This window comes from Trichosurus vulpecula, chromosome 3 (assembly GCF_011100635.1).
Source record: "Trichosurus vulpecula isolate mTriVul1 chromosome 3, mTriVul1.pri, whole genome shotgun sequence".
Lineage (NCBI taxonomy): Eukaryota > Metazoa > Chordata > Mammalia > Diprotodontia > Phalangeridae > Trichosurus > Trichosurus vulpecula.
In genome coordinates, this window is record NC_050575.1 from 316,470,340 (window position 1) to 316,490,419 (window position 20,080).

General features: G+C 36.0%; 1 protein-coding gene across 1 annotated transcript in view; it reads left to right on the forward strand.

The window, feature by feature from the left end:
* ANTXR1 (ANTXR cell adhesion molecule 1) overlaps positions 1 to 20,080 on the forward strand; it is a 309,492-nt gene that overhangs the window by 182,175 nt on the left and 107,237 nt on the right. Inside the window, exon 14 of the mRNA XM_036751470.1 lies at positions 10,930 to 10,971. Within this exon, the coding sequence (XP_036607365.1) occupies positions 10,930 to 10,971 (42 nt within the window). The remainder of the gene's footprint in view (positions 1 to 10,929; positions 10,972 to 20,080) is intronic.

The window sequence follows — 20,080 nt, forward strand, 5'->3', positions numbered from 1 at the left end:
GAGTGGAATGCACCTCTCTAGGAGAGACTGAGATTCCCACCAATAGAGGTCTTCCAGTGGAAGTTGAATGAGCCCTTCTGGGTTTTTAAAAGAACTGTTTTGTTTTTATCTTTGGCACCCAATGGTGCCTGGCATATACTAACTAGATGATGAAATGCCTAGTGGATGAATTGAATTGAAGGAAATTGAAATCAATATTTTTAAAGAAATTCCTATTTAGTTATGAATTGGATTAGAAGATCGCTGAGGTCCCTTCAGAGTCTGTGAACCTGTGAAGATTCTGCTAATTGAATAAAGAATATTTATTTAATAAGGGATTCAATAAGGAATATTTAGAATGTTCTCAGAGACTTTTAAGGCTCCATTAATCATTTAGCTTACAAATAGTGTTAATTTAAATTAATCTTTCTGGTATTGAATGAGGTCTTACTTGCTAAAGAAAATTATTCAGATTGCTAATTACTATTTTTTTAAAAAAATAAAGTATGAATGACTGTATTGAATATTACTGTGCCAGTCTCACGAGTAGGAAAAGCATTGATTTTGAAGAGCCTAGCCTAAACGGAGGGAAAACTGTGAGTTGGAGAAGTAAATTGGAACCAGGTTAAGTAGAATTAAGTTCACACTCATTTTATTGACTAAGAAATTAAGGATCAGTGGTAAGTGGGGGGCAGCGTGTGATGCAAAGAGCTCTGCACTTGGGAGGCAGAAAGCCTGACTTTAAGGCCCCAAATCAGTCACTTACCTCTTAGGGACTCAATGTACTCACCTGTCAAATAGGGAGCTTAGGGCTATAGCTGTCTAAGGTTCCTTCCATTCTGTGAAGTGTACTGTTTAAACAGATCTACTTTAACAAAGTCTAAATTTAACAGATCATATACTAGTACCTTCACTTACTATTCACGACTATATTCCATCCTCTAAATCCATCAGGTCCTTCTGTATCCCAAACCACAACTTCATTGGATACTTTTAATGTCATGGTAAGAGTCCTGGTCTTGGAACCAGAAAACACAGTTTTGAGCCCCAGCTCTGACATTTAACTAGCTGTGTGATCATGGACCCCCCTCTGAATCTTAGCATTCTCATTTGTTAAATGGACAAATTATACTTACAAGCAATATAAGACTGTTGTTGTTGGGAATGGGGGGAGGGGTGGGGAGGTTAAGCACCTACTAAATTACCAGGTTCTGGGAATACAAAGGCAAACATTAAACACATCCTGCCCTCCAAGAGCTTACATTCTTTTAGAGTCCATAGATGGATGTACACAAGATAAAAACAAAGTGATGTTGAAGGGGAATGAATTAGCAATAGGGATGATGAAATCAAGAAAGGCTTCATGTAGAAGATAAAATGTCCCCTTCTCAGGAGATTTGTGGCAAAGTCAATTTGTAAACCTTAAAATGCTGCAGAAAGAGGGTTGTTGTTATTGTTTTTCAGCAGAGAAGCAAACAACCAACAGACATCCAGATCTTTGGTCTGAGTTTCCTTTTCAGGGACAGAACTTGGGTAACAGGAGAAGTCAGCCAAGAAAGTTGCTATGGTCACTGTGCTCATTCTTCCTCTTTGAGTGGTCTACATATCAGTCATTGAGCCAAGAACCAGAGAATTATTCTGGTTTGGGTAGACCATAAAGAATCCATCCATACTCCAGAGCTTATAATAAGATACCCAGGATTGTTTTAATGTTACATTGCACCCAAGAGATCCAATTTAAAGTCTCTGGGAACATCTTTGAAAAAGCTCAGTTTGACCTTCATTCATGGACCATTCAGGCAAAATTCTGGTTGTCTGTTGTTGGCACCACAATCCTCCCAAGCAGCCAGTTTCAAAACCTTGGAATCACCTTTGACTCTTCCTTCTGTCCCACTCCTCATATACTTTGAATAGCCAAGTCAGGTCCGTCCTATCTTTGCCTCTTGCATTTGTCCCCTCATATCTACTCCCACAGTAACCATCCTAGTTCAGAGCCAGAAAAAAAACGAAAGACTCATGTACTAAATATATAATAAAATTAGGAAATGAACAAGTAAAAAATCCAAAATAAACACAAAAGAGGAAAATTTTAAGTGAGAGAAACCAAAAAGATATAGAACTAGTAAAACAAAAATCTAGTTCTTTGAAAAGACTAACAAAATTAAGTGGGGGGGGCAAATCAAACCACAAATAAAAATGACAAATCAGAACTGAGAAAAAGAAAAATAATTATCGGAACATACAATGTATAATTACATGCCAGAAAAATTTGCAATTAAAAAAGAGTAATACCTATAAAAAACATAAAATATCCAAATTGGCAAAATTTAGAGAGCTTAACTGAATTTCAGAAAAACAAATCAACCTAGTTATAAAAGAATTATACACACACACACACACACACACACATACATATATATATATATATATATATACATATATGTATATATATTTAATTGGTCTACAACAGAAAGTATGAGGAACTGTCTTGGGAAAGTTTTTGATTTTTATGTAATTGGAATTTGGGTTCAGGAAAGGAAGCTGGGAGCCTGAACAGCAAAACAAAGAAAAACATGCTTGTTTGGGCTTGTTGGTTAGATCTTAGAAGGCAAAGGATTTTTAGCTGTTAATTTGTAGGTAGGTGATAAGGATTTGGGGGGCAATGATGGTTTTTCTCAAAAAGTAATTAATCTGGAACTCAAAATTATGTAGAACTGTGTGTGGTAAACTAAAAATAAAAAAAATTAAAAAAAATAAAGTAGAGAAACAAACAAAAAAAAGTAACTTTGTTACTCCAAACCAGATAGAATCCAGTTTATTTTTTTGATACTAGGAGTACTTCTGAAAACTATGCCAAAAGGAAGCTTTTCTACGAACAGAGAGGTTTTTTATGTTGCCGTACTAAAGGGGGGTACATATAGATGCAGCAAAATTGATTCTAATTACTGGCTCATGTTTGGTTTTATCTTTAAATGAAGGAAATGGAAAACATTTCCAACAAATTACTAGGAAATGTGCCCTGAGACATATGATGACCTTAGGAAGAAAGATTGGTGAACAGGGATGGTGTTAGTGATAAAGGTGGTGGTCATGCAATGTATATTCTTTCTTATGCCTCTATTTAGGGCAGTAAATAGGATGTTCTTAGTCAGTAACTTTATTTATTTGACTTGATTTGGGGCCATACAGTCTCTCAAGCCGGTATTGTCTCTATAAGTCCTTGAGAGCAGTTTCCTTGTGTTGCTAAACGGAACTGTTCTCTCAGCACCAGTCCTGTTTCTGTTGTAGAAGGACAACTATAGATGCAATAATCATATATAAATATATTGGATAAGTTATAATGTAACAGTTTAATAAAGAAAATTAAAATAAAAAAATTGGTCTAGATGTATTCATAGGTGAATTCTATTATACTCTTAAAGAACAATTAATACCTATATTACATAAGCATTCTCAGAAATTAAAAAAAGAAAATTTCTACCAAGTTCCTTTTACAGACAAATATAGTCCTAAGCTAAAGGAAAATAGAGAAATGGAATTTTGGACTGCTATTATGCATGAGTTTTGATTCAAATATTTTAAATAAAATCCTGGCAAAAGAGCTAAGGCAACATATCCAACAAAAAAATCATTATAATCAAGTTGGATTCATATAAGGAGTACAAAAATGGTTCAATATTAGAAGAACAATCACCATAATCAATCATATTTTTAAAATTCAAAACCACATGATTGATAGAAATTGCCAAATTAAAGTACCTACATAGACCAAAAAAACCCCACAAAAACACTTACAAATCAGGAAGGGGAGGATCTTTTTTAATATAATAAAAAGAACTAAAATATTTAGAGCCAAAAAATAGCATTATATGCAATGGGAAACATTAGAAGCTTTCCCAGTAAATACAGGAATAAAGCAAAGATGTCCTCCTTTCCCTGTCTTTATTTGACATAATTCTAGAAGTGCTGGTGATAACAATAAAACAAGAGAAATGAACTGAGGTTATAAACACCGGTAAAGAGAAAACAAAAATATCTCTATTTGGAAACTGCATAATGATTTACTTAGAAAACCCAGAGTCATCAAATAAATTCAGAAAATAAATACTACAATACAGTAGCTGGATGTGAAATAAATCTGCAAATTTTATCATTATTTCTACATAGCAATAAACAACTGAGGAGGGAATAATAGAGAAATCCCATTCAAGACAAATACAAAAATATCAAAAATTTGTGAAAGTCAATTTAGCAAGAAACTCAGGGGCATATACATATATATATGTGTGTGTGTGTATATATATATATATATATATATATATATATATATATATATATATGATCAGAAAGCATTCCTTAAGGAACTAGTGACCTAAATAATTGGAGGGACATTCAGGGCTCATGTTTAAACCTTAATAGTATAGTAAAAGTGATGATCTTGTCTAAGTTAATTTAAATGTTTAGCATTATGCTAATCAAAGTACCCAATAAGTACTTTATTAGATATGGATAAAATAATAGATTTCACTTAGAGGAGCAAATGTTGTAAAAATCTGTTGTGAAATAATGAAAAATAAGTTGGAATGAAGAGAACTTTCAGACCTCAAATTATACTATGCAGCAGTAATTTTAAAAATATTTGTTACTAATTTAAAAAATAAAAAAAGTAGAACAGAATAGATAAGATGCATCAGAAACAATTGAATTCAGCAACCTAGTGTCTGAGTATTTGACAAGAACTGCTGGGGAAACTGGAATGCAGTTTGACAAATCAAGTGCAGTCGGTACTTGAAAGTATAGTTATGGTTAAAGGACTGTGAATGAGGAAAAGGGTTAAATGGTCTATGTAGAACTATAACCAAATGAGTAGAAATTACAGGAGAATTAATTTAGACTGATGATAAATGTTCTGAGACAAATAGAACTATCCAACAATGCAGTACTTTGTATGGCAATTGGTATGTTATTGTCTTTCAGATAACTTTATTCTGGTAAATTTTCTCTGGAGACATTGTTGAAAGATAGCATTTTTAAAATATTTTAGTTTAATTTAATTTTCTTAATTAGCAAAAATCTATTTTCTCTCCCTCTTCATTGGAAAAGAAAAGAAAAAGTAAATCCTTGTAACAAATTTGAAATGGTAACGCAAAGCAAAATCCTAGATGAGTCACATCTAAAAAACATGTCTTCTTCTGTGCCCTGAATCCATTACCATTCTGTGAGGGAGTGGGTATCATTCTTCATCATCAGTTCTCTGGAACCGGAACTTTTGGGGGCATAGTTCCAAATTACTTTTCAGAATGATTAGACCACTTCACAGCTTGTACTTTAATGGGACTGTTTCCCTTCCTGTTCAAGATTTGTCATTTTCTGATTGTTTTTTTTAGTAATCTTTGCAAGTATGATTGGTGTGAGGTAGAACTTTAATTTTTGTTTCTCTAATTACTAGTTATTTGTAATGGGTTTTTTCCATATGGAAATAAAAACAAACCCAAATAATTAGAGAAATATTAACGTCTCATCGGTAGGTTCAGACAATATAATAAAAATGACAGTGCTAAGTTAATTTAGTCATTCAGTGTTATGCTAATCAAACTATGAAAGAATTATTTTACATGGTTAGAAGTAAAAGGTCAAGAATCTCAAGGAAAATAATAAAAAAAGTGAGAAAGATGGAGAACTAACAGTACTAAATACCAAACTACACTAGACAATAGTAATCATCCAAATGTATTTAGTACTGGTTAAGAAATAGAGGCCACTGGAATAAAAATAGGAACACAACAAACTTAGTAGCCTAATGTTTGATAAACCCAAAGATCCAAGTTTTGGGTGCAAGAATTCACTATTCAACAAAAACTGCTAGGAAAGCTTGAAAGCAGTGTGGCAGAAATGAGACTAATATCTCACACACTGCACACCACAAAAAACTCCAACAGATATATGACTTAGACATAAAAGGTAACATTATACACCAATTAGAGAAGCAAAGAAAAATTTCTTTTCACATTTATGAATAGAGAATACTTCATGGCTAGAGAAGATCATAGAAGAAAAAATGGACAATTTTATTACAGAAAATTTAAAAGTTTTTAGACAAATACACACACTCAAAACAAATAAACAAAAAGTAAATACAGCCAATATAAGTAGTGAAGCAGGAAACTGGGGGAAATCATTGCAATGAGTTTCTCTGATAGAAGTTCTCATTTTCAAGCTAAGTAAAGAAATTATTCAAATTTTCAAATTTATAATAATCAAAAGATGGGAACTGGAAGTTTTCTAAGATCATGTTCCTTTAACAACATAAAATATGCATTAGGTTTATGGTATTGTAATTTTATTTCAGAAAAAGTAAGGAAATCAGAGAATGAAAACCAATATCATCAATTTTTCTTCAAAATCAGTCTTCTTATGTTATACTATAAATGGGTTTTGATGACATGATAACATGGCCAAATAAAAGCAAAAGTATTCCCTGAAAGCTGAAATTATATTTGCAAAAACAAAGTTATCCCTAGTGATCTTACTATCTACATCTATATTCCTGCAAAATAAGGAAAAACAAAAATACAGCATAACGACATTCATGGGATCCAGATGTCTCCAAACATATGGTGAATTCATGCTCAAATATGTGATTTTACATTTCACATAAATGTGTTCAATCAAAAAAAGCCTATAATGTTTAATTTTTATTTCCCGAAACATCCTGCAAGATTTTTATAATATCTAGTTTTTCCACTTGAAAAATTTCACTGTGTTTTCCCATTGGTTTGCAAATGCTTTTATTGCATTTGCTTGAGCCAATTCAATCAGTAGTTTTCAAAGGAAATTCTTCACTTCAGGAGTAGTTCTTACTGAATTAAAAAAAAAAGGTGTTTTGGAATTAAATAAATGGAATGTTCAGCTTTACTCCAACAACAGAAATAATAGACTATACCGCTCTCTTTCAAGAGGTGTATTAACTAGCTAAAGCCACCAAGGGGTCATTTAAGTACAGGTAATTTACTAACCAGGACAGTAGTATACAGAAACCAATGGATAATATACTATCTAATCACTCGAGGAGGTAGTAGTGAGAGAAAGAAAGCACAGTCAGTACATGTAACTGAACTTGCCAAGGAGATTTCCAGGCCCCTAGGTAAAAGGAAAAGCATTAATTTTCAAAGATAGTATATACTAAATTTCATAATCCCTCTCTCAGATTTAAATTTCCTTCAACACTTTCCTTTGCAATGGTCACATACTACTTTACATCATTTGTGTACACAATTTTCCTCCCTTTTAGATTACAGGCTCCTGATAATACCGATAATGACAATAACAGCACATTTTATTATTTTATGGTTCAAATATCTCTGTGAGGGTCAGCTAGGTGGCGCAGTGCGTAGAGCACTGGTCCTGGAGTCAGGACGACCTGAGTTCAAATCCAGCCTCAGACACTTGACACACTTACTAGCTGTGTGACCTTGGGCAAGTCACTTAAACCCAATTGCCCTGCCCTCTCTGCTCCAAAAAACAAAACCATTTCTGTGAAGTCAGTACATAAATCATCATGTGCATTTTATAGATAAGGAAAGTGAGACTCAGAGGAGTTAAGTGACTTGCTGGTGTCTCTTAGACTAAAATTGGTTATTACTTTGCTTCTAGCAGATGTGTGTTATATGTTGCAAATATAGGATTTTTAAAACAATATCAAGGACCAGAAAGTTAATATTAGAAATAATTAGGATTCAGGAAACATTATCCAAATGCTCCTTGCAATTTCAAGTCTAACACAGAAATATGGCACCTCATTGGCAGTTACATATCGTCTCAAAAACAATGTGATTAGATTGGGAAATTAGCTTGAGACTCCACTTATTACACACACACACACACACGTTAACTTTAGATGTATTGAAGCAAATGAGTTTAATTAGATAAAACCTTTACATATATTAGTTGTATATATGTATACGTGTATATACATGTTTCCATTCTCTGAGCTTTTTCTATTTCTCTTTGAGTTGTTGCATCCAATAAAGAGATATATTTGTATCCAATAAAGAACTGTATATTAGACCTTAATTAAAGTCTAGATCTCTATTGATTTTAAATATAAAACTGCATCTTATTTTATCTTGGTCAATGCAGTACCTAGCACAGAGGCATATATATAGTTGATGCTTAATAACTCATTGAAAAAATTTTGGTATAGTCTGTTTCTCTTTTTTCCAGGAAAAAGTTGTTTGGTTAATGTGAATCGAGACATTCTCTTCAGCCCTACCCCATATACATCAGAAAGACTTTTTTTTCCAGGAGGAGGAAGAAAAGGAGGAACAGGAGGAGGAAGAGAAAGAGGAGGGGTAGGGAGTGAGGAAGAGGAGGAGGAGGAGAGGAAGGGAAGGTATAAACCAAGGTGTCAAAGTTGAATGCAGCCTGTAAAACTCCCAAGTGTAGCCTGAACCAGATTAAAATGTAATTAGGAGGGGGTAGCTAGGTGGTGCAGTGAGTAGAGCACCGGCCCTGGAGTCAGGAGGACCTGAGTTCAAATCCGGCCTCAGACACTTGATGCATTCACTAGCTGTGTGACCTTGGGCAAATCACTTACCCCCAATTGCCCTGCCTTCCCCCATGCAAAAAAAAAGTAAAAAAAATATTTTAAAAAATGTAATTAGGAAATGTTTAACGAAATAAATAAAAATACAATACAAGATAGATAATACTAATTTGTGGTTTTCTAAGTCATCATGCTGCCTGCAGGGATCCATTTCTATTTGACTTTGAAATTACTAATGTCTTCTTTGTGAAGTTCAAAGGCAGTCAGGTTAAGGAACCTTAGAGACCATCTAATCCAACTGCTTCATTTTACAAAATCCTGAGGGCAGGAAGAAATTTGCTTTCCCAAGGTCACCCTGGCTTAAGTAGCAGAGCCTAAATCTGAAATGGGAACCTCTGAGTCCCAAGAGATTACTCCAAACACAATACTTTCCCCATGAAAGTCCCAAAAAACAAGTAATTCTCAAAACGTGATTTATACAGATCCTTTCAGCAGATCTCTTATATATAATAAGACCACGGAGTCTATATTTTTTTCTCCTTATGGCTTGAATTTAAAAGTTGTTTATGTCATTGAATTAAAACCAGACACTACCTCATTAGTGTCTTGTTAAAAAGCAGTGCCAATTTCCTCATTCATTATGGAAAAGGTTTATTTCAGTGTCAGGAGGGAGCAGGTGGGGTAGGTGATCTAAGATGCCTTCCTTGCCAAGATGGTCTGTGAGCTAGGGGAATCCAAAAAGCTGTTGTCCTACTTCCTCGGGCTCTATTGGTCCATGTTTCTGGAACCCAGAAATCAGCAAACAGGCTTGGGAGTTTCTCTGCTTCATGATTGTGCTGGTAGTGCAGTGTGTCAATCAGGGTGTTTTTCTTGTGACAGAGTTGTTTTTCATCTTATTTTTGTACTTGCTGTTTAGAGTTGGGAGTAGGTTGATACTGAACCAGGCACATTCCCTCCCAGTAAACTCTTGTGACCAACAACTCCCTTTTGTAAGAAGTTTCACCAGAATAACAGATGCAGCCTGTAGACTGGGGAGCAGTTTCATTTTGACTAAAAATGTTACCAGCCTAGATGCAGACCGTAGGATTTAGAGCCAGAATGAGCAACCAGAGAGTTTGCAAAATGAGGAAACTGAGTATACCTAAAGCCACTTCTAACTCAAAATCCGATGAATTTTTAAGGCCTGGAGAGATTAAATGGCCTGCCCAAAGTCACACAGGTAGTAGTAGTAAGTAACAGAACCGGGATTTATGTTTAGGCATGTTATCTCCCTTTGGGAAGCAGCAGGGTCTATGAAAAAATGCTGGATTTGGCATCAGAGGGTCTGCGTTCAAATCCAATGGCTCTGCCTTGCTAACCTTAGACAAATCCCTTCACTTCTGGGTGAAATTATAAAATGAAGGGATTGGATTAAAATTTGGAGACATTTGCCCTCACTGAGGGCAAAACTCTACATTGGGAGGAGAGAATAAGCAGATTAAAATGTAATTGGGAAATGTTTGACAAAATAAATAAAAATGTAATAAACCTAACTCATGTTAAGTTTCCGTTTTCTAAGTCAAAATGCTGCTGAAAGGGATCCGTTTCTATTTGACATCACTCAACTGCATGACTTCGAAAATCCCTTCTGGCTTTAAATCTAGGACATTATTACTGCAAATTCAGGGTTCTTTTCATCAGTTTTGAGTCATCAAACTCTTCCTCTGAGCCTCATAAGTGTCATTCTGTATCCAATTAAACTACCTGCCCAATCCATCCCATTTCTTGTGACAGTAACACACTCAGGTTTTTTCACAAAGCATGGCATAGTGAATAGAGTGCTAGACTTGGAGTCAAGACCTGGGTTTGAATTCGGCCTTACATACTGCTTGGCTCATCCTTGGTCAGTCACTTAATTACTATGAGCCTCAGTTTTCTCATCTGTAACAAGTTTGTTGTATCAAATGAGATAATGTAAGCAAATGCAAAGCATTTTGCAAATCTTAACATATAAAAATTTTTGGTCATTCATTTTTCAGTCGTGTCTGACTTTTCATGACCCCATTTTTGGGGTTTTCTTGGCAAAGATGCTGGAGCAGTTGGCCATTTCCTTCTCCAGCCCATTTTATAGATGAGGCAACTGAGGCAAACAGAGTTAAGTGACTTGTCCAGGGTCACACAGCTAGTAAGCATCTCAGGCCAGATTTGAACTCATGAAGATAAATCTTCCTAACTCCAGGCCTGGCACTCTCTTCATTGCTCCACATAACCCATTATAGAAATATCAGAAAATATCAGTGTTATCTTCATTAATAATATATTATATAAAATTATGCCATCACACCCACAGGGCATCTCATTGGTTCAGGTCTCCTCAGAATAAAGTGGTAAGAAACTTTGTCACCTTTTTTTTGTTTTCCTTTCAGATTATCAAAGAGCCTCCTCCACCTCCAGCAGAGGAAAAGGAAGTAAGTATTGTGAGGATGATCACACCTCTCTTGAGGAGTGTTTCATTAGTTCTACAGAGCCAAGTGGAATGGGCTGGAGATCTAAGGGATTATCTAGGTCTATTCAAGGAAATTCAGTGCCTTGGTAAAGGCCATGTAGACCAGAATTATGAGCAATTTGAAGTTCTTTGTACTCTTTTAACCATATGTTAAGATGGGAGTTGAACTGGATATTCACCTGGATTGGCTAAAGTCACTGTTCAGAATTAGTTTTGTTTTTTTTTTAAACATTTTGGAGGTTTTCCTTAAAAAGCTACAAAATTGATGATGAATAATCTTAACCATCTGTGATTTCATCTACGTGGATGTGCCCTCCACCAAAGCTGATAGCAACCCCTTAGTAGATAGTTTTAATAAGTTTTTGTGGTTTTAAAAAATTCCCCAACTGATGGCAAACCTCTGGGCACTGAACCACTGGCATTTGGAGGAAAGACACAAAGTCTACCACATGCTTCTACTCAGAATTTCTCCATCTGGGTAGAACTTTCTGAAACTTGTATGATACTGGTAACTTCTCTGAGGTGGTCCCTTTCAGGTCTTGATCTGTGATTCAATGAGAACCTTCAAGGACCCAGGGCCACTCTCGTTCCATGATGTTGTTTTAATGTCACTGTTATTGTGCCTGTCATTTTAAAAGAGAAAATTATAACTGCTCATCATCTGTCCCAAGGTGAAATTTTATGTATGGAGTTACTATTTGGGGGGAGATGGGGGATGGAGGTATGGAGCTATCATATGATCTAAAAACCTACTAGTTTTAGAATCTTGAAATGTGCCAGTGCCCAATTCTTTCTTTAAAGCAATAATATTAAAAATTTTTACATACTATAATGACGAGTACAGACAAGAGACACCTGCCATTCCATATAACTCTCATCCACAGTCTACCAAATGTTCACCACAGAGTATGCCCATCCCCATTCTCTTTGGATGCCACAAGGTAATCAGTAGAGAACTCTGGCTGCCTACCTGTCATCCCTCTTGCCCCATAACCAGCCCATCTTCTCTTCCTGTCATATAAACCTTTGATAATATCCTTAACTCAAGTTCTTCTTAGAGTTCCTTGTTGGGTTTGTTCTTTGTTTTTTGTTCTTGCTGTTTGCTTATACTTCCTGTGTACCTTTCTCTTGCCTCTGTGAGAGACTCATGTTTTGTTCTTCAGAAGCAATGGTGTTCCAGACTCGTAGCCAGATAACAACACTAGCAAAATGTTAGCATTGAAAAGAGTTTTTTGCTTTCATGGGAAGCTTCAGGTCAGAGAAAGAGCTTTACAATTTCCTTAAAGGTGTCATCCTCCTTTACAACTGGGCCTGGCTAATGCTCCATCTGAACTGTCTTTCCCAGATATATATACTGTTGGATTATCCAATTCAATTGCATGTTGAAATCTAAGCAATAAATAATGCACTTGATCAATCAATCAATAAACATTTATTAAGCACCTACTATGTGCCAGACACTGTTATCTTTCTAGTGCAGGTGAACAGGCCAGACTCCTTTGGGTGATTACAGAGTTCTTCTAAGCTTTGCCAAGTTGTGGGAATTGATAACAATCAACACAATATCATCTACAAATAAGCATCAGCGAATAAGCATTTATTAACCATTTCCTCTGTCTCAGACACTGTGCTAAGTGCCAGGGATATAAAGAAAGGCAAAAGATAGTCCCTGTCTTCGAGAAATTTAAAGTCTCACGGGGGAGCAACAAACAAACAAGCATGTACTAACAAGCCATATGCAGGATAAATAGTAAATTATCAATAGAGAAAAGACCCTAGAACTAAGAGAGATTGGGAAACACTTCCTACAGAAGGTAGGATGTTAGCTAGGTTGTAAGGATGCCAGGGAACCCAGTGGGCAGAGATAAGGAGGAGGGGCATTTCTCATATGGGGAATATAGGACAGCCAGTTCCGTGGTATACCCTAAACTAAGAGATGGAGTGTCTTGTTCAAGGAACAGCAAGTGTCACTGGATCACAGGGTACATGGGGAGCAGGTGTCTAGGGTGAAAGAAGACTGGAAAGGTCTAAGGGATTCAGATTATGAAGGACTTTTAACACTAAGTTACTGTTCATTCATTTCAGTTGTGTCTAACTCTTTGTGACCCCATTTGGGGTTTTCTTGGCAAGATACTGGAGCAGTTTACCATTTCCTTCTCCAACTCGTTTGACAAATGAGGAACTGAGGCAAACAGAATTAAGTGATTTGTCCAGGATCACACAGCTAGTAAGTGTCTGGGACTGAATTTGAGCTAAGGAAGATAAGTATTCCTGACTCGAGGCTTGGCACTCTATCCATTGCACCACCCAGTCACCCTTGAACACTAAACAGAAGATTTTATATTTAAACATGGAGGTGACAAGGAATCAGTAGAATTTCTTGAGTGGGGGGATGTTATGATTAGATCTATACTTTAGGAAAGTCACTTTGGAGGCTGAATGGAGAGTGGACTGGAGTAGGGAGAGATTTGTATAAAGCAGACCAACAAGTAGGCTACTACAATAGACTAGGTGTGAAGAGATGAGGACCTATATTGGAGTAGTGGCAATATCAGACAAGAGAAAGTGGTGTACTTGAGGAATATGCAAAGGTGAAATCAACAGGCCTTGTCAATAAATTGGATATGGGGGCTGGAGTGGTGAGAAATACTGAGGAGTTGAGGATTCAAGCCTGGGATATGAGGAGAATGGTAGTACCCTCAACACCAATTGGAAAATTTGGAAGGGGTGAAAGTCAGGGGGAAAAGATAAGGAGTTAAGTTTTGAATGTTTGGTGGAGCAGTGGATAGAGCACCAGGCCTGGAGTTAGGAAGACTCATCTTCCCAAGTTCAAATGTGGCCTCAGATGCTGGGCAAGTCACTTAACCCTGTTTACCTCAGTTCCTCATCTGTCAAATGAGCTGGAGAAGTAAATGGCAAACCACTCCAGTATCTTTGCCAAGAAAATCCCAATGAACTCATGAAGAGTTGGACATGATTGAAAATAACTGAACAGCAACAACCATAGGACATCCAGTGTGAGATGCCTAATAGGCAGTTGGAGATGAGAAGCTAGAGACTAGCAGAAAGATTAGGTCAGGATAAGCAGATCTGAGAACTGTCGGCAAAGAGATGATAATTGAACCCATGGGAACTGATGAGGTCACCCAGTGAAATAGTATAGAGAAAGAGGTGAAGAGGGCTTTGTGGAAAACCTGCTGTTAGTGAGCATGATATGGATGAAGATCCCGGGAAGGAACAGTCAGAAGAGGCAGGAAGAGAACCAGGAAAGAGCAGTGTCCCCAAAAACCTAGAGAGAAGAGAGTATCAAGGATAAGAGTATCTGAAGAATCCCAGGGAATCCCCAGCAAATCCCTCCTCCACCTGGAATCTATGCTAGATCTTCTCCACCATAGCATTGAATACTTTTGGCAAGCATAGATCTTCTAGTTTGTGCATCATTTAATGTTTATTTAGAGAAATACAGAACAGGATTATTTGTATTGTTTCATGTGCAAAGATCTTGAGTGATCTTCATTCATGAATGGGAGACATTTTACTGTAAAAGATCCTGTAAGTTAGCATTTTGTCCTATCAAATCTAATGCTTTTTACAAGCAATAAACAACATGCGCAATGATGAAACATATTTCTGCATCTTTAAGTTAATTGTAAAATGATAAAGATGTGTTCCCTACTAACATCCTCATCAAGAATGATCTCATTTTATGTATATATACCCATATAAAGATTTCTTATAGATGGAGGAGCAAGGATATAGGTTGATAATCCCTAATGGTTTCTTGGTCAGCTTTTTTGGCATGGTTCAGAGCTGAGATTTTTTTCATGCCTCTTAGTGTTTCCTCTTCTTCATGTAATCACATCATAATTGTATCATATCCATATCATATCTCCTTTATATAGGCTTGGTTCAAACCAGCTACTTTTCTGGTCTTTATTTTTTGTGCCATTTCTACATCCTCCGCAAACACCTGAGGGACTGTGATGTCAGAATTCAGGTTTGGTGGTTCCACGATCCTTGATGGAGAAAACAGTTTTTGCATATCATTTCCATTTTTCTTTTATTGTAAATTTTCTATTTTCATCCTCAAGTGCTCTCGAGATAACTTTGCTTATCTCACAAGTTAGCTCACAAAGCTTTCTTTAAACCGGTTTTACCAACCATTACTTCTCTCTGCTTTATGTAACATCACTACTCATAATCATCCATCTTCCTTCGTTGTAAACTTTTACAGACAAGTTTATATGATGTTGCCTTTGGCAGCCATCCCTGTCCAGTTGGCAAGTAAGTACCATTTTTGCTGACTAGGCTACTTTCTGGGTATTTTTGGTCTTCTTTTCATGGCAATTAATTTACATTGATTTAACTTATGGATTCAATTATCATAGTCAGTGTCGTTTCTGTTGTCCAGTTCATGTTTTTTTTTTATTTTCAATAACTTAAATAATTTGAGGTTAAAATTTTTAATTGTATGCTACATATTTTTCTCATTTTTCTTCTTGTTTATTACACATTCTGATCTTAGATCTAATGAATCGATAGTCTGAATTCATGTATAGATGGGATAACTACCACAATAATAATATATTTTCATATATCTTAAAATTTAGTCAATTCACTCTTTGTCATGCTATTTCATGTTCAGTGTCCAGTACAGTTCTTTTTTTAAGATAGCACTCATGGTATAAAGGCATATACAACCTACAAGTCTTTGGCATATCTCACTTAATTTCCTTGGACCACGCTTTCTCATATACCTCTCCCTATCCTCACTGCTTTGCCACCTCCAAAGTTACCAGGTCTCAGAATCTACCTGATTTGGGGTCTCACCAAGTTCTTGATAGAATTTCTCTACCATTTATGCCCTCAACAACTGATTTGGGTAGATAAACAGCAGCTATTTTCATGATGGTCTTTTTGCAAATATTTATCATTAATTAGCCTTTGGACATATGATAAACCCACTTTTTTTCTTCTCCAAGTAATAAATGAGTCATCCTTCCATTTAGTTTTAAATTCCCTCTTTCTTCTGCTTTTGTTCATATCAAGAATGTCAAGAGTGATAGGATTCAGCTATTTCAGCAGTATATCCGCTCACTGGTCATTGGATATTTTAAATTCCAATAGTCAAATTCAAGTTTGTTGATAGCCTCAAAATGATGGGATTCACTCTCAATGCAAAAACAAAATGGAACCCCACAGGACTGAGGGTCATTTTATCTTGCTTTCATGGGTTGTCATGGCAAAAAAAAAGAATCATCACTGTGGCCAACCTACTGATTCTATAACCTCTCCATAATTAGCTAGGTTGGTCTTCAGAAAACAGATACTCAATTATCAAGGTCAAATGATCCTCATCTATAAAATGAGCTGGAGAAGGAAATGGCAAACCACTCCAGCGTCCTTGCTGAGAAAACCCCAAATGGAGTCACAAAGAGTTGACACAACTGAAAAATGACTCAACAAGCACAACAACAAGATAGGGAGAATGTTACATGGTTTCCCTAAACCTCAGAAAAGCATTTGACCAAGTATCTTGTTAAACAAAAAAAGGGAAGAGATATGGCTATATCTCTATAATATAATTAATGGCTCACTAGTATGATAGGACAGCCAAAAAGGGTAATGTGGTCTAAAGCATGGAGGCAGAGCAACTAGCAATGAGGAAATAATCCTGCCGTACTTTGCCCTGGTCAGATCACACCTGATTTACCATGTTCAGGACTGTTTTCCATATTTTGGGAAGAATATTAATAAAGTAGAGAGTATTCTGAAAAGAGTGACCAAGATGGTAATGGACTTAGAGTTCATGCTTTATGAGAATTGATTGAAGGAACTGGGGACATTTAGCCTAAAGAAGACTTATGGGAAAAAGACTTAAATTGTCTTCAAGTTCTAAAAGACTATCAAGGGGAGAAAAGGGATTAGATTTGGCCTACTTCATTTCACAAGGTGGAGCTGGGGACAATGAATGCAAGTGTCAAAGAAGCAGAAGTCTTGATATAAGAAAAACTTCCTAACAAAGCTATCTAAAAGTACCTCAGCTACTTCAAGAAGCCATGTGGGTTCTCCTGCCCTAGAGGCTTTCAAAGAAAGGCTGGATGCCTATTTGTCAGAAATGTTCTAGGCTGGATTCTTATTTTGGTAGTGTTTGGATTAGGTGGCCTCTGAAGTCCTTTCCAATTCTGAAGTTCTATAGTTCTGGAACCCTAGACCATAATACACACAGAAATTCAACGCCAGAGGTAATGAAAAGTAACAATGGATGGAACTATATAGCAAACATCTGTCCAAATTTTTTAATAATATTTGAAGCCCCTAGATGGAATTCTCCTACTAATAGTGACCAGTGTACAAATTATAAAATACACTGGATTGGGAAAATCCAGTGATCAGATGTTGGGTTTTTTCTTGTCTGCAAGACATTGCTGTGTGCAAACCAATTTGTTCTCCAGGTCCACCCTAGACTCTTTTGTCAAGTTTCCTATGTGAAGAAATAATGGTTAAACTTTCAATTCCATATGTCTCCCATATCCTGAAATGTACATGTAGGAGTCAGAGGATTTAATAACTACAATCAATTAAAACAAGTCTTATTGGAATGCCCACTTTCTGCCCAGATACCAAAAAAGGAAATTACATTGCTGTGCCATGAAAGAAAAAGAATCTCTTTACATTCATAAAAACCTTTTCTTTATCCATCAAGTATTTGGATCCTGGGCTAATTTTAATTTTACTGTTTCCAGTTTTGCTTTGGTTCAGTTTCATGAGACCATTGTCTTGGGTTGCCTATTATGTCCCAAAAGGAGAAAGAGAGCAAGAGATTTCCCTTGTCTAAATTTTCTTCATATTGTTCTTCTTTCTTTCTAGAAAATAATTTCTCTTTTTCTATAACATTTTCCCAAAATATCAAGAAGTTACTTTTTCCTTCAATATTAACTGGCTCTATTTGTAGACATGAAGCTTACTGGGCAGCAGTATTACTCAGTTAAATTAATACATCAAATACAAGGGGACATGAAAATCACAACATGGATTCCATGTGCTACCATTCAAACAATCCATAAAACGACATGTCCAGCCATCCCTGCCTTCAAGGCCCAATTTAGGTGTGGCCACTGCCATGAAGTCTTCTCTAACTCCCATCTCAAAGTGAATTCTCTCCTTCCTCAGATTTCTCATAACTCTATGCCTTGACCACGCCTTTACACTTACCAAAATCTTCCTTCTGTCCAAACAACTAACTTATGGCTCCTAAATAAATTGTTTTAAAAAAAATAAATGGAAGGAGAAAGAAATACAGTGCCCTTAGTTCTTTTCATTTTATCCAATACTTTTTTCAGTGGCAGCACTCCTCAACAAAAAGAAACCAACCTGGTATCTGAAATGTCATTATGGTGTGAGCTACATGTACTTTTTCAGGATTGTGCTGTACACTAAGAAGAAAGACCAGGTGTGTCAATTGATGCAAAAAACTATTATGATTTTATTTTGAACTAAAAAAATTTCACCTTAGTTCATTTTATTTGCTTTATGAGTACAAAAAAAATCACTGTCAATTGATGCAGTTTGGTCCTTCCAAGTATTCTTAAATACTGATATTTCAAAACAGAGCCAAGGTGGCAGAGTAGGAAGAAGCAAAAGAATCTAGCTCTTGCCCCATACTTCCTTGACAAAGATCTAGAGAAGGAATTAGACTGTTCTGATCTGTAAAGCCAAGAAGAAGTCACAGTGAGTGCTTTTTCCAGTCCAGTGTGGTTTAGGGAGATGGACAGAGAGGTTAACATACACTAGGATAAGGGGTCTAGCTAGGACTATATCAGAGAGTAATTTGGCAACCAGGGACTGAGAGAAGGTAGAGAAAGGACAACACCAGAGGGAACCCTAAGCAAGTGCTGAGTGTAGGAACTAGGGCCATCTAGTAGGTCTGTCACCCCATCACCCAGTGCTGAGTCACAGATCCAAGCCAGAGAGGAGCTGTTGCAAGTGTGGACCTTAGGAACAGCTGTCTCAATATTAGGAAAACTATAAGCCTAATTGACCATATCAATGACAAAAGCAACAAAAATCATATGTATATATCAATGGATGCGGAAAAAGATTTTGACAAGATATAGTACCTATTCTTGTTTTAAAAAACATTTAGAAAGCATAGAAATAAATGGAAATTTTCTTTAAATGATGTGTAGTTATCTATCTAAAACCAAGAGCAAGCAGTATGTGTATTGATAGTAAACTGCTAGCCTTCTCATTAAGACTGGGATGAAGCAAAGATGTCCATTGTCACCATTACTATTCAGCATTGAACTGGAAATGCTGGCTATAGTAATAAAACAAGAAATTGAATGACTAAGAATAGACAACAAGGAAACAAAACTATTACTCTTTGCAGATGATATGATGTTATACTTGGAGAATCCTAGAGAATCAACTAAAAAATTAGTTGAAACAATTAACAACTTTAGCAAAGTTGCAGGATATAAAACCACACAAATAATCAGAATTTATATATATTGCCAATAAAATCCAATAAGAGATAGAAAGAGAAATTTCATTTAAAATAATTGCAGACAATATAAAATATTTTGGAGTCTACCTGCCAAGACTCACAAAGGAACTATATTGAACACAATTAAAAAAACACTTTTCATACAAATGAAGATCTGAACAATCAGGGAAATATTAACTGCTCATGGGTAGGCCACAGCAATAAAAATGGCAATTCCACCCAAATTAATTTTCTTATTCAGTGACATGCCAATGAAATTATCAAATAATCATTTTAGAGAGCTAAAAAAATATAATAACAAAGATTATCAAGGGAATTGGTGAGAAAAAAGTAGAGGAATGTGACCCAGTAGTACCATTTTTCAAACTACATTATAAAGCATAATCATCAAAACAATCTGGTACTGGATAAGAAGGTTGGTGGATCAGTAAAATAGGGTAGAGAGCTGATGGACTCAAATGTAAATTGAAAAGAATTTCTTTTTTTTCTTTTCCTTTTTTCTTCCTTCCTTTCTTTTCTTGGACATGGCTAATGTGGAAATTTGCTTTGCATGACTAAACAT